The 15,437-nt window shown below is 45.4% G+C and overlaps 2 protein-coding genes across 2 annotated transcripts; both read right to left on the bottom strand.

The window, feature by feature from the left end:
* Nucleotides 1-597: 597 nt before the first annotated feature.
* On the bottom strand, nucleotides 598-8,003 carry LOC123101229 (B3 domain-containing protein LOC_Os12g40080). Its single transcript, XM_044522774.1, has 11 exons — nucleotides 6,485-8,003; nucleotides 5,954-6,083; nucleotides 4,888-5,308; nucleotides 4,600-4,805; nucleotides 4,176-4,440; nucleotides 3,802-4,004; nucleotides 3,400-3,652; nucleotides 2,454-2,581; nucleotides 1,683-2,136; nucleotides 1,252-1,499; nucleotides 598-1,136 (listed from the first exon to the last, which is right to left on the bottom strand). The coding sequence occupies exons 1-11, from the start codon at nucleotides 6,622-6,624 to the stop codon at nucleotides 837-839; spliced, it is 2,748 nt and encodes a 915-aa protein (XP_044378709.1). The 5' UTR covers nucleotides 6,625-8,003; the 3' UTR covers nucleotides 598-836.
* Nucleotides 8,004-8,215: 212 nt separating this feature from the next.
* On the bottom strand, nucleotides 8,216-12,129 carry LOC123102375 (uncharacterized). The gene has a single exon (XM_044523705.1). The coding sequence runs from the start codon at nucleotides 11,219-11,221 to the stop codon at nucleotides 8,483-8,485; it is 2,739 nt and encodes a 912-aa protein (XP_044379640.1). The 5' UTR covers nucleotides 11,222-12,129; the 3' UTR covers nucleotides 8,216-8,482.
* Between the last annotated feature and the right edge of the window lie 3,308 nt (nucleotides 12,130-15,437).

Genomic DNA, 15,437 nt, shown 5'->3' with positions numbered 1-15,437 from the left:
TAGCATCTCTCACAAAAGCATGGAAACATTTTTTCTCACATGGATGGCCCTGAAACTCACATCATCCAACTACAAGTTGGTTCTGGTGCAAACACATGAATATAAGCCTAGGCATGTGAGTTTGATCAACCAAACAATCATGCCAAATTATGACATAGGTTGGGATCATGTTATATAAGCAGTACGTCTATAAATCCATTATATCGACACACGCCAAACCTAATGGCTAATATTTCACTCATAGTGATTGAAACCCTCATATACACCTGAGTTTAAATAATAAAATAGAGCATTGCACAAAGCATGATGACACCGCCACCTTCGTTTATGTGTTGTCTTGTCGTGAGCCTTGTTGGGCTTGTTGTGCTGTGCCCACAGCTGAACTTGGGTCTATGTGTTTGTGTGTGGGTGTTGGACCTTGTCTGCGGTGGCGTTGTGTTTGTGTGTGGATTGTTCGTTGTTACCTTGATACTTTTTGCCTGGTGGTTGCTTTATTTATAAAGCGGGGCGAAAGCCTTTTTCAATAAAGCATGATGACATAGAGTTGAAGACCTAACCTCTGTCAAGGAGTTATGCAAACATTAGAAACACAAAAGAAAGATCTACTATGAACCCTTAGTCTTGGAGGTGGACTACTCACATCTCATGGGGGTCAGCGGATAGACATTGTTGATGAAGATCAGTGGTGATTTCCTCTCCGGTTCAGAAACATTCAGCACACTGCTAACACCAGCTAAGTACTCCCAGTTCAGGTTTCAGTACTAGGCACTTGCACATATCTACACTGCATATTACACGCCAAAACATTCAGCACACGTCGCACACGCTGCAGGAACTTAGCCCACTAAGGCAAACCGACCGTCGGACTTCTTCCTCCTGACAACATGGACGGTCATCGTCGTCCCGGCCTTCTTGTTCTCATTCCTCGCGCCTTTGATCAGCTCGAAGACGCAGATATCCCCCTTGTGCAGTTTGTTGTCGCGGATGAACTTGACCCAGGGTTGGCCCCTGAAGCCTTTGCTGGAGCTCCCCTGGTAGTAGCTGACATGCCACCTCTCTTCTCTGTTTGGCCTGAGCAGCAGCACTTCATGTGATCTCATGTGAAGATGTTCGTGTACAAATTCACTGGGGATGACCTACACAAGCCACAAGGAGAAATTAATGTCTAAACATATGGGAACCTTGTGCATGCCAGAGTTGACAAAGAATTACACAAGCTTGCTGTAATCGTTTTGATCAATCCAAACTGACCAGAAAGTTGTCCTTGCGTTGCAGGTGGGCCCTCAGAAGAACTGTCATGAACGCTGGATTGCCCCGTTGCAGCGAAGTCAGCCCGATTATTTCATGTTTTTCATCGTCGGGTAGTTGCTTCACAACCCTCGAGTAGCAGTAGTCGAAGTCAGCATATGTGTCATCATCACTCTCCTCTTCCTCAGTTTCCTCATGCTTAACATCACATGAGCTGCTACAGTTTGGTGATCCAGGAAGAAGATCTTTCCCTGAAACAGTGTGTACATGAGCTTAAATTTACCATTTGAAATTACCAGCAAAAGATAATTATTGATCATGCATAGTTAACTACATGGGTCTGTGTTAGCTGACTACACCGAGATCTCAAGAAAGGGATATATTCAGAGATACATCTCATGCATTAGTCGAACCACAAAATCATAATGCCTTACTTGGTTTGTTCCGGCTACTGAATTTCCTTAAAGTGGAGACATTCTGACGGGACTCAATCAACTGAGACGGCACACTTGTACCATCGTCGTCGTCATCATCATCATCAGAATCAGAATCATCACTAAGAGAGTATTGCTCAACCTGTTGACCCACCATACCATCAAAATGTTTGTGCATACCAGCGCCAGCGAAGAGAGAAGACAGTTTCTCGCAACCGCTCGCGTCGAAGATCAGAACCTCAAAAGAGTTGCCACTGAATGTGAAGACCAGGAGGTCATTCTCCTGCAGTTCATGAGCCTTGGCAAAATCTACCCATCCTGAGCTGAAGAACAGGTCATTGCCAACCTTGCTAACACCCACATGCCACGTTTCGCCGCTTGGTGCTTTCAGGTCAAAACCCTGTGGGCTCTGCATCTGCCTGATGAAATTGCTCGCGAACTTGTCCGGTATGCGCTAAGATGGAGGAGACAAAATTGGCAGGCGATTAGTCACATGGTTAGGTTCAGAGGACCTAATGCATTTTAAGTCTGTACAGCCCATTATTGGGAGGTAAGTTCCATCTTCCAAGACATTTCCTTTTTTGGAGAAGACACCAATAGTGACGGATGAGCCTTGTAAGAACTTCTTTATGCTTTCTAGAAAATCAGGGTTAATCCTAGTTGTTGTTTTTAAATCAACTTTTTTAGGGGGGAAATCAACTATTTGGAACTAGTACAAGCGGTCAACTATTGTTACAGAGTTCAATCCTTGTGAGGGTATTGGATACTTACAATGCGCTGCTGGGAATCTTGTGTCATGAGCTTGAAGAACCTGGTCTTGCTCACATCCATGTGCTCCCAGTAGTAGTGCTCCTGCCACTTCTTGCAGCTCTCGCACCCTTTCTCACCCATCATCTCATCTGCCATTCAGCAATCACACAAGCAACATCCTCAGCCACAGCACACACACACACACACACACACACACAGAGAGAGAGAGAGAGCTGTGATTGCCTTGCTCTTGATGCATTCCCTTTATTCTTCCTGGTGAGAAGAGAGAGAAAGGAGTTGTGCTGGTGCTGGCTGACGAGACTAGTGGAGTAACTACATACATACATAGATTTCACCTACAAGTTACAGCTCAGGGGGAGACTAGTGGACTCTGGGTGTTGATGGACCTTACCCACTGAAAGGTGGGGCCACCATGGCAGATGCGTGCTACTATGTTTACTTCATCTTTGGGGGAGGTGAAATTGGCAGTAAGTGGAGTGGACAGTGCGCAGTCATTTCAATCAAGTAAAGTTGTCAGAAACTAACTGTAATCAAATTATCTGTGATCTTATCTAGTTACAGCTCATTGCCTCCTGGTTGCAGCATACAGTTATCAGAAGCAATCCATTGACAATACTTAATTTGAGGTTAAACTTTGCAAGAATGTAGAACAATACATAAGCTTCTCAAATTTGTACACATCAATTTCATGGGATTACAAGAATTTTTGCGCATTTTCAAAGGATATATCCGAAACAACTTATACTGATATTTAGAAGCCACAGTATGATCATGATTCTGTAACACAAACTAACCAGGAAGTATCATCATATCCAGGTAATATAGTTTATTCTAGCACTTTTCTGAGATTTTGTCGGATGAGTCAGGGAAATTCTAACACAAAACCCACTGACGATACTAAACTTCCCGACTACAAAAGCATAGGCAAAAAAAGGAGCAAATCAACAGTACTCTTCTTTTCGGATGATGTGGACCATCATCCTGAGCTTCTTCTTGTTTTCAATCCGCTCGAAGAGGCAGACATCGTCTAGTTCCAGTTCGTTGTCAATGACAAACTGCTCCCAGCCTCTAACAAGCCAACGCCTTGAAGCAAAGCTCTTGAATTCAGTTTTCCATGGAGCGCTTTCCCCGGGCCGGTGAAGCCTGAAAATTTGGTTCTCACCAGGGAGAAAATCTTTGGCATAATCCAGACTGAAGGCCTGATTGCACGGAAAAAATAGAAGTAAGATTTAGTGAAAACTTCACTGCTCTAATTTTCTGTTTTCTCACTATAATAGGGAATAAACTTCTGCTGATGAATTGTATTTTTCCTTTTCTTTTGAATATGAACAAAGTGATGGTGGCTCACCAAACTGGGGCTTCTGCTGCTAACATTGGTTTTCATCATGATAGACACAAAAACAGGGATTTCAGGCTTAATAGCTTCTACTTTCTCATATACTTTAGTCTTCAGCAGACCCTCCAGAGTGGTGAATCGTGACAACCTCACTTTATCTGCAGGCCTAAAACTCTTGGCTTCAGGCCTAAGACTCTTGGAAGAAGCGGGAAATCCTACATAAAAGACCCAGTCACAAATTACTAAACATGGGACACGAAACCAATATAATGTACATAATCTCTTACAGAATCTGCTGGATTCATTTTCAAGTATTTCCCTACTGTGAGTAGAGCTACATCTAAAGGATGATCCCTCAGACTGCATGCATATACGCAGGGAATTACCTGGTGGATGATGATAGCTTGCTTTAAGCAGATGAACTGCCATTGTGAAACTTCTCTGCCTCTTTAATACTTCAAACACGCAAGTATCGCCTTTTTGCAACTGGTTGTCATCGACAAATCCCAACCAGCCGGTAGAAAGATGATATGTATCATCAGCGTTGATCCTGTAATGAGCACCCCATGTCTTGCTATGACTGGCATGGCAAAGTGTGATGAATTCGTCTTTGCGTGGAAGGTGTTTGATAGCGTAATCTTTGCATATGACCTATTACAAATGATCTAGCAGTTAGTTTCGATGAGTTCAGCAAAGTTTCAACAAGATTTAACAGGTGAATCTGAAGTTCTCATCATCGCAAGAACAGGTTATGTAGACTCAAACAGCTCAAGTAGTCATTAAGTATGCAATGCAAGTAATGCAACATACCAGAAATCCATCAACCAGACTGGCACTGGACATGGTTTTGACATATAATGGAATCTCAGGCCTGATGTTTTGCTCAATTTTGTTGACTTCCACCTTATGTGCATCAGTCAGGTTGCACCCTGTTGCTAAGAAATAGCGAGACCTGGTGGAAGTCTGAAGTTCACCCGAACTCCTGGCATCTTCAGAAGATGGGGCTTCCCTTTTAGCTGTGCAATATCAACCATTAATGCTGTTAATAATGAAACTTGATCGCACTGTGCTGGAACTAGGAGAAACATGTATTTTTACTTGGTTTGTGTGGGGTGCCTGCTGGATTCATCTTTGAAGTTTTGCAACTGTCGCTGCAGCAACCATTGTGACGCTTTGCTAACCTTTCACCCTCCGGTGATAACATTGGATTATCACGAGGAACGCTCCGTTTTTGGAGACCTGGATTGTGGTTCATTACAACGCAGGATGTCTCTTTCTCGCAAGCACTTGGATCATAGATCTCAACTTTGAAGTGGGAGTCCCCATTGTATTTGAACCTCAAAAGGTCACCCTCTTGAAGCTCATAAACTCTGGCAAATTTTGACCATCCAGATCGAAGGACTAGATTATTCAGTTCCTTGGCAATATGAACATTATATGTATTACCATCTGGAGTTTCTAGTTTGACTAGTTCAGAGATCTTTCCCCCGACACTGCGCACAAACTTCTCTGGTATGGTCTGCAGGGATTAAAAAATAAATTTGACATACGAACGCCGTAGTCATGTACATGGTAGGATAAAACCGAGGTAATTTACACTAACATGGAGTATGTCATAAAATTGAAAGCATTACACCATTACCATTTTAAGAGTAATAACTAGTTATATTGATCCATATAAATAACAAGGTCGTTGCTGCTAATTTTACTGAAAACCAAGAGCAAACATGTTTTCTTCTCAATGCAGATATAAATTTCTTTATTTGAATATGCCTTATGCATAGTTTTAAGGAGGGTTTTCAGGATATGCCACCCCCACCAACAAGTCAGTTTTTCAGGGCATGCTTTACAAATTATCCATGTCTCACAGAACCACAGACATGTGGATCCTAACTCCATGCATGAACAGAATATTGAGGTGAATGTCCTGATAATTTCCGATAACCTTCTCACGTTCAACATTTTTGCCTGAAATTGATTCTCGAACAACTACTCATACAGAAAAACAAAACTGGTTTGAACCTCCAAATCAAGTACTAAGATGAGTAAACCATGAAACTGTTATCCCAGGACCTAAGTTGTCCACTTACCAAAACAACAAACTAACAAAACTATAGAACATGTATATTTGTCCACAGGAACAGCACAGTCGAAAAGATCGTACCACTCCATTCCTGAAATTGCCAAGCATAAGCTTAAAGAAACGCTTTTTCCGATTATCCATGTGGTCCCAATATTGATGTGCGACGTAATCCCTGCATCGTGTGCAAGACTTGTCCATCCTCTGATCACTCCTACAATGTTAATAAAGATGGAAGTTATTAGGAAGGGAGGACAAAATCAATTTACAGTAGGCACGTAAACAGGTGGGAACTGGGAAGTAACCTAAAAACTTCCAGTATTCAGGCTAACTGACATGAACCGACTGTACTGGCTTTGTGCCCTACTGTTGAAAAAGAACATCACTAGAAAAGTTTATTCAGGCTGATGCAGATGAAAGCATGACAAAAGTTGCTATTTGATAGATTTGACTTTTGAGCACTAAAAGCTGCAGAATCTACTGACATATTCCAGTTTCATTTCTTCCATATAGTCTAAGAAGATAAGGAAGGGCAGCAATATCTAGAGAGTGTAGTAGCAGATTGTGTCAGTACCAATAGCCAAAACAACAGCAGAGATTAAAGCAGGAGATTACCAGGACTTCTGCAAGGATGCTGGTTGCCACGGATCCAGAGGGATGTTCTGAGCAGTGCTAGCGCAAAGGTCACAGATAAATAGTATGGCTGTACGGAGAACCCAAAAGTCACAAGCCCCATTCAACACTTCAAGACACATATTTATGTGAATTAAAACCCAGTGTGGACAGAGAAGTAAAACTGATTAATTAGGGAGAGGAATAGACTGGGAACTGAAAACCATCCTCTTTAATTTTTGCAATGAATCGTTTTCTTCTGAGCATGAGCACTGAGCACACTGCCACTGCTCTGCTTCGACATACTTGGGAAGGTCTTCTTGACTATGGCTGTCAAACTGAGTGAACAGAATAGGGTATGGCCAGCCACTGATCAGGTCAGAGCTAGCCAGGCCTAGGCAGGAAACAATGTTTCAGGCATTTATTCTGGGAAAAAGAAATGCATTTGATGCTGGATCGTTTTTCTTTTGGCTGTACTTTAAAAATGCATTTACAGTTACTTCATTTTATAGCCCAATGGTGGAATCATTTTGTAAGTTGCTTGGCATAAAATGAGATGTTGCTGCTACATGGCAGTACAAGAAGGAAAGGGCAAGCCACAGTAGGGGCAAAAGCTCAAAACTGATGTTTGTGTATTAAATACAAACTGATGTACAGTTGCTGCATCCTAATAGAGCCTAGTAAGAGGTTTATCACAATTCTGCTATCTTCTACATTTCAAGGATAAAAAAAAAATAGCACATTTTAGCAATTTGAAAGGGAAAATTAATGAAATCATCATATTAAGCGTAACACTTGACAATGCACCTGAGTTAACATGACTAATTACTGTAGAAACCAATACAGAAACTGAACATTGACAACACATAACACAAGATAAGCTTCTGACTTGTAGGGAGTTCCCAATTTAGTTTACCAGCACAACTGAAGGTCCATAAAAGATATTTCATGGTAATGCAGAGCGGATCTATGATGGGACTCCCTGATTATAATTACTGATAAATAGGGAGCATCCAAAAGTCATACACAAAGAAAATTGCACCGTCAAAATTGGAGCTACCTTCTTACCTGGGCTGGGGGAAGACATGCACCAAAATACCAAATAGATCGGTAGTGGATGTTCGTAATTTTGATTTACTAGTAATAAAGGAAGAATAACATTAATGGTTATACAGGGTCTTATTCATGTGAGCCCACTGAGACAACAATCATGATAATGTTATGTTTCAATGCTAGGACATGCAAAAACTCCAGGAGTACATCGAACAATCAGTGTGACTGATTCCTAATGCTTCTTCAGATCAGGTTATCCAAGGCACTCAAGTGTCAGATTATTAGTAATCCTGCCAAAAAAACGTAACATGCACAAAAAGGGGGTTGAAATTGGATAATACCACACTGAGACAATTCATGATTGAAGTTCACCCAAGAAGGAAAGTGATAGTACTTACAGACATTTCGAATCCAACTGAATGGTTCTATTTCAACAAGACAAAAACATGTTGAACAGATTGACTGGAATAAAATCAAAATGGAAGTGGAACATAGCAGTGGCCCACACTATTCTCAGTTGTGAGATTCCATGAACAAAAAGGAGAGTCAACCAGCAACATTGATTGATTATAAAAGGTCGGCGAAAAAAGTTACAACTTTAAGCAACAACCACGAACAAAAATACATCAAAAGACGATTTTAAGACAGGATGTGAAAACTGCATCATGAACACATTCCAAGTACAAAGCACTCAAAACTATTTCATTTCCAGTGAGCTGCTTTACAAACATTGTTCAGTTGAAAGGAGCTCTACTGATGAGCCGCTGGTACATATTTGAGCAAACTCTACATGACACAAAAATAAGTCACATGTCGAGGAACTAGGCAAAGAATAAAAAAATCTGCTAAATCCACTACCAATTACCCCTCGAAACACAAATTATGGCTCGACAAAAGGAGAAAGATCACCTTCCACTCCTTCATTGATCAATATATCATACATCAAGCTCAAATTTGCCCTTCCATGTGCTCAGCAGCTATGGCCTCCATTTGGTCAGTAGCTATGGCAATACGCTCACTTTCCAGGAATGAAGGATCTAAGAACTTGGCAACAAATGCCCACATCTTGTACACATCTTCAAAGTTAGTGAGGAAGCCAAGCGAAGCAGTCACAACTTCAACTCTTACAGTCACCTTTTTACTGTCTTTGCGACCATTCTTATAAAAGGAAGCCTCGGGTATATCTAGTGCTCCATTTGACTGTTTCTGGTTTGGGTCTATCTTTATATGACTAAGAAAACCGATGCCGAGAGATATGCCATTTTTCTCAGCTATCTTCTGGACAAATTCAGCATTAATGAAAGCACCACCACTTTGCTTCAGATTGAAAGCAACGGCCGCTCCCCTTTCATACTTAATCTTTGGACCATAAATGTGGACAAGAGGAACTCCATCACTGTCTTTCAAGCCTGGCAGCTTCAGCTGCAACAGCGAAGTTACTAGCCAATTGATAAGGTACCTTAACCTAAGTGTTGTTCTGTTGAGCCCCATCATATCGACATGGTCAATGTGCCTGCAAATTATCTCTGGTTCCCTCCTGCTCCAGTCTTGAGCATCATCATACCCATCACTTACATCATCATCACGAAATGGATATCCAGACGCTTCAGCAGCATCTGAGGCCCGATGTAGTCTGTCAGCAATCATATTCGCCTCAGTGTTGAATGAAACTCTGCGCCCCATGCTTATAGCTCCGTCAATCTCTTCAACACCGAAGAGACGACCCCCAGCAAACCTGCTGTTTCCATCCCTCCGTCCAAGCAGCCGAAATTCCCCTTCAGTCTCCCTTCTTATCGCACTTTCCTTGTGGTCCAAATCACCGTTCATGGCATGTTGGCATGCAACCTCTTCAACCTCTGGCTCCTCTTGGATTTCACTAACTTGCCTAAAATGATTTCCCCGGCCATTCTCATAGATTTCTTCTTCAGGGTCTTCCCTGAGGCAGTCTACATCTTGTGAAACTGACAGTACAGCAGCATCAAAAGAAATCACATTACCATCATAAAGTGGGCTTCTAGATATCCTCGATGCTAGGTTAGGTGACATCCTCTTGTTACCCTTTCTGCCAGTGAACCAAGATGATGGTAATGGTGATCCCAGTTTCCCTTTCTTGAACTGACCAGACTTCTCTGACCCCAACGGGCTCTGGCCAACATCAACCCAGAAAGAGTTCTCTGATGAACAGTCCTCGCTGAATGCCGGGCTCCTCATCACCTCACCGACAGATATGCTCTCAGTTTCTTCAAAAATGGTGCTCGCCCCATCCCTATCCGAGCTGCTGTCACGACCCGGGTCACTCTCAAATGTCTCTCTGACCTGAGCAGAAGTGTACACACCCGAAAATGCTGGCAGCTGTGAGCCGTTTCGAACATCAGGCACTGGATTTTCATCTTTCGGAGTGCAAGGGTCATCTTCAAGTCCCTCTGTTTCCACTGCATCAAATTCATCGATGGAGTCACTCAGGTACTGTGGAAAGACCGGAACAATCCTGACCATCCCAGAGGCATTGCAGCCATTCCTCCCCTGCAAGCTTCCAATAACCGACTTCTTGATCAGAAGGCAACCAAATCCAGTTGGGTCAGAACCAAACACCCTGTAGAATGAGGTTATAATGAAGTCCGGCCGGAACAGCGAGAGCCCCAGCGAGTCCATGTCCTTGGGACCAAGTGCACCAGCATCAAGCATGACATGCCAGCCATTCTGCTGTGCCAGCGCCATCCACTGGTAGGAGTACTTGGCGCCGGTCACCCGAGACTGTGCAGGGAACACGAACAATCCGACTGCAGCATCCCGTCGCCTGGCCTTCCTCTTGCCCACAATCTCCTTGCGCAGCTCCGTCGAGCAGAGCTTGAGAGTGGGCCAGCGGAACCATGCGGTGCGCGTCTTGGCACCCTTTGCCCGCGCACTCTGCGCCATCCAGTTCACCGACTGGCTCTCATGGTCAAACATGGTGAGCAGCCTTCGGTTGTTCTCGAACGGGTAGCACTCAGCGAGCAGCTTGAACGCTGACCCCCGGCTGACAGTGAACACCAGGGCGTACTCGCTGGCCGGCACATTCAAGTACTCCAGGATCCGCTCCTTGATGTCATTCTCGGCCGTGCCGGGCTCAGCGCCGCCGTAGAGCGCGTGGTTGCTCAGATTGGCATTGAGCTCGGACAATGTGAAGGAGGAGGAGGAGTCCCAGCTGGAGTCGAAGAGGCCGAAGCCGCAGTAGTCGAGGCAGACCCTGCCGGCGCCGGGGGCGTCGAGGTGGGAGTAGTGGTCGAGGCGGAGGCGGTCGACGTCGGAGGTGGAGGCGTAGTCCGGGTACATGGAGAGGAAGGTGGCTATGGCGTGGGCGAGGAGCGGCAGGTCGGAGATGGAGCGGAACGGGCCGGCGGCGGCGGCGAGCGCGGTGGCGCGGAGGAAGTCGCGCTGCGCCCGCAGGCGCGCCAGGGAGCGGGAGCGCGTGACGGCGGCGTCCTCGTCCGCGCCGGCGGCGTCCGGCGGCGGGCAGAGGGCGCCCTCCTCCGACGCGGCGTCCAGCGCGTCGCGCAGCTGCCGGAGGAACGACGCCGTGTCGTCGCGCCGGCCGTTGCCGCCGCCATGGCCGCCGCCGCCTCCTCCTCCTCCGCCACGCCGCCGGTGGTTCTTGGAGAGGAGGATGGCGGCGCAGTGGGAGAGCGGCTTCCACAGGGAGAGATGCATGTGCCGCGCCCCCGAGCAGTCGGATCGACGACGGGGAAACCAACCGTGCGTCGCGGCTGGGATCAGCGGGCGCGGCGAGGCATGGGGATGGGGCTGACCGGAAAACCCCGGGATTTCTGGGTGGGTGGTGGGATTCCGGATCAGCGGGCGCGGAGAAAACTGCGGCTCGGCTCCGGGTGGGGAAAGAAAACCGGATCTTCCGCCGGGGGGAGAGAAAATGGGGATCAGAAAATGTCAGAGCCCGAGCGCCCCCATCAACCAAGAACAGTGGCCGGCTGGCTGTGGGTGCAGAAATCTCAGTGTTTGAGGTGGGGAAACTGCGGATTTTCTCGGAGCTTTCTTTGAAGCAGAAATGGCGGAGGGTGGGGGGGCTTGAAATGCCTGAAATGCAATGACACGCTCCGCCTTTCCCAGCAAAAAAGGAGACGGCTTTGGCTTTTGGCAGGACCAAGAACTCAAATTAAAGAAGAGGGATAGAAAGAAACAAAGAAAGAAAGAAGCCTCAGCAAAGATTTGACTCCACTCTCCTTGCTTTTGCACACCACCACCACCAAGAAGAAGCCATCAATGCTCTCTCAAACCAGTGGAAATCCAGAGATGAAAGGAGCTCGCTCGCTCGCTCACACTCACTGGCTTCACTCAGAGCTCAGATCCTCCCCGCTCTCACCAAACTCGTCGCGAGTGGTTTGGGGCGCACTGAATGCGTTGGCATCATGAAGAGGGGGTTGCATTCATTTCCGCCCAAGAACTACCAACACCACACCAACTTCACTCTCCTTTTCCTTTCCTTTTTTCCCCCTGTTTGTACTACACTCACCACTGCTGCAGCTACTGCCTACTGCCTACTGCATTGCCTCGCTTTGGAGCTGCAAAAGTAAGCAGCGGCACTATTTTAGTGAGGCTGGCCTGGGCTGGGGTGGGGTGGGGTGCTTTAGTAGCATCCACCGGGTAAAAAACAAAGTGTTTGGTACTGTCACACTAATATTATCATTGGCTCTACCTTGTTAGTTTTTGCTCCCTGGGGCTCACACACGCGCAGTGGGCTGTAAAGTGGGGGGAGGAGGAGGAGTCGCTGCAAGCAAGGCTTTCGTTCTTGGGGCATTGACTTTTCTTTCTTTCTCTCTTTCCTTCCCCCGTTGAGGAATTGAAATGCAGGGCAGCGGCTTTTGGTTTTATGGTTTTTTAAAGCGAAAGTTTTTGTCTGCATGATTATTTCCTTGACCGGTTTCTCGTGTGTGTGTGTGTGTGTGTGGAGTTGTCTTTATGCACGTGTGCTTTTTAGGGGGGTGAATATTGGTAGTTTTTGCTTCCCATGTCCTTTCATTGCATGATGATAATTCTTCTGTAATCATGGTGTGTTGTGTTGTGTTGCCTTTTCATGATTATTTTGGACGCTTTAGTGCCAGCGGAGCTGGATAGGTCCCAAAGGAAATAATTTCTTTCCCTGGCTTGGTTAAATTTTCAATGTTGATGAGTACTCCACTAAACGAGTGAAGTGGGCATATAACTGGCACTTGTTCACCATCGCAAACTGACAAGTAAAGAATGGAAATGTATTGAGGATCAATTTAAAACAAACTAAGCTGCCGGAAGGGCAAGCTTACGTCTTATGGAGGTCGGCTGGTACTTAACACGTTATTAACTAGTATGTCGATGTTCCTATTATCTTTTTTGAAAATACATAAGGGGTGCGGAAAAGGTTAGATTTCTATCGATCTCGTTTCTTCTGGCAATATGATGAAGTAAAGACGAAATACAGATTGATCAGGCGGGATATTATTTGGAGAACCAAAGACCAAGGGAGGCTTGGGATTGAGAATGTGGAGATCAAAAACAAATGCTTGTTAAGCAAATGGCTATTTAGGTTATCAGTTGAGATCGACGGTATGTGGGCACAGACCCTACGTAACAAATAACTATTATCAAAGTCTCTACCCCAGGTTACCGTCAGACCTAACGACTCGCCATTCTGGAAGGGCCTAATGCGGACAAAGGGTGCCTTTTTTCGCAGAGCGAAATTTTTGGTTGGAAATGGTACTACAACCAGATTTTGAGAAGATACATGGTTAGGGAGACGCCTTTGGCCTTGCAATATCCCACTTTGTATAATATTGTATAACATAAGGAGGTTTACATCGCTACAGTATTACAGTCGTACCCCTTGAACATCCAGTTCAGGAGATCCCTAGTGGGGGAGCGGTGGAACTCTTGGCTGCATCTTGTGTGAAGATTGATGGATGTTCAACTTTCTGAACAGCCTGACTTGTTTCACTGGAAATTAACTAGGAACAGGGCTTTCAGGGTAAAATCTATGTACTTGGATCTGATTGATTCTGGCCCAATCCCGAGTTAATTCATATTTGGAAAATTAAAGTTTCATTGAGAATCAAGATATTCATGTGGTTCGTTCACAAGCAAGTGGTACTCACCAAAGATAATTTGCTTAAGCGTAGTTGGGTAGGCAGTTTACATTGTTGTTTTTGTGATAATGATGAAACGATACAACATCTCTTCATCGATTGCCCTCTCGCTAAGCTTCTTTGGCGTCCGCTTGGATCCAGTTAGCATTGACATGTTAGCATCGACATGTTATTTGGGACATGGCTTACTGGAGTGGAACCAGTTACTGGGGGACGTATTCAGATAGGAATATGTGCACTTCTTTGGGCTATATGAAATTGCAGGAATGATATGATCTTTAACACACAAAATCTTTTGAATTTCTTGCAGGTTATCTACAGAGCGTCCGCTTGGATCCGTACGTGGTCGTTACTCACTCATACGGACTCCAGGGAGCTTTTGATTACTGGGTGCAACCGATAGAAGATGGTAGCACGGGCATCTACAACCAGTTTGGATGGCGGTCCAATAATAGGATAGATGTTTAGTCGTCTTGCCTTGTTCATTGCCAGTTGTGGCTTTGTTTTATTTACTTTGCTTTTTGTGCTCCTTCTGCGAGTTGCGCTTGTTGGAAATATGCCCTAGAGGCAATAATAAAATGGTTATTATTATATTTCTTTGTTCATGATAATTGTCTATTGTTCATGCTATAATTGTGTTATCCGGAAATCGTAGTGTGAATACATAGACCACAACACGTCCCTAGTGAGTCTCTAGTTGACTAGCTCGTTGATCAAAAAATAGTCATGGTTTCCTGACTATGGACATTGGATGTCATTGATAACGGGATCACATCATTAAGAGAATGATGTGATGGACAAGACCCAATCCTAAGCATAGCTCAAAGATCGTGTAGTTCGTTTGCTGTAGCTTTTCTAAATGTCAAGTATCATTTCCTTAAACCATGAGATTGTGCAACTCCCGGATACCGTAGGAGTGCCTTGGGTGTGCCAAACGTCACAACATAACTGGGTGACTATAAAGGTACATTACAGGTATCTCCGAAAGTGTCTGTTGGGTTGGCACGAATCGAGACTGAGATTTGTCACTCCGTATGATGGAGAGGTATCTCTGGGCCCACTCGGTAATGCATCATCATAATGAGCTCAATGTGATCAAGTGGTTGATCACGGGATCATGCATTACGGTACGAGTAAAGTGACTTGCCGGTAACGAGACTAAACAAGGTATTGGGATACCGACGATCGAGTCTCGGACAAGTAACGTACCGATTGACAAAGGGAATTGTATACGGATTGATTGAATCCTCGACATCGTGGTTCATCCGATGAGATCATCGTGGAGCATGTGGGATCCAACATGGGTATCCAGATCCTGCTGTTGGTTATTGACCAGAGAGTCGTCTCGGTCATGTCTGCATGTCTCCCGAACCCGTATGGTTACACACTTAAGGTTCGGTGACGCTAGGGTTGTTAGGAAGACTTGTATGTGATTACCGAATGTTGTTCGGAGTCCCGGATGAGATCCCGGGCGTCACGAGGAGTTCCGGAATGGTCCGAAGGTGAAGGTTTATATGTAGGAAGTTGTCATACGGTCACCGGAAAGGTTCGGGGGCATATCGGTATTGTACCGGGGCCACCGGAGGGGTTCCGGGGGTCCACCGGGAGGGGCCACCTCTCTCGGAGGGCCTAATGGGCTGTAGAGGAAAGGGGAACCAGTCCTACATGGGCTGGCCGCATCCGCCCCCTTGGGCCCATGCGCCTAGGGGTGGGGGGAAACCCTAAAGGGGGCGCCCCCTTGCTTGGGGGGCAATCCCCCTCCCCTTGGCCGCCGCCCCCCTCTAGATCTCATCTAG

Source organism: Triticum aestivum, chromosome 5A (genome assembly GCF_018294505.1).
Source record: "Triticum aestivum cultivar Chinese Spring chromosome 5A, IWGSC CS RefSeq v2.1, whole genome shotgun sequence".
Taxonomy (NCBI): domain Eukaryota; kingdom Viridiplantae; phylum Streptophyta; class Magnoliopsida; order Poales; family Poaceae; genus Triticum; species Triticum aestivum.
This window is presented reverse-complemented; position numbering and strand designations above follow the sequence as displayed.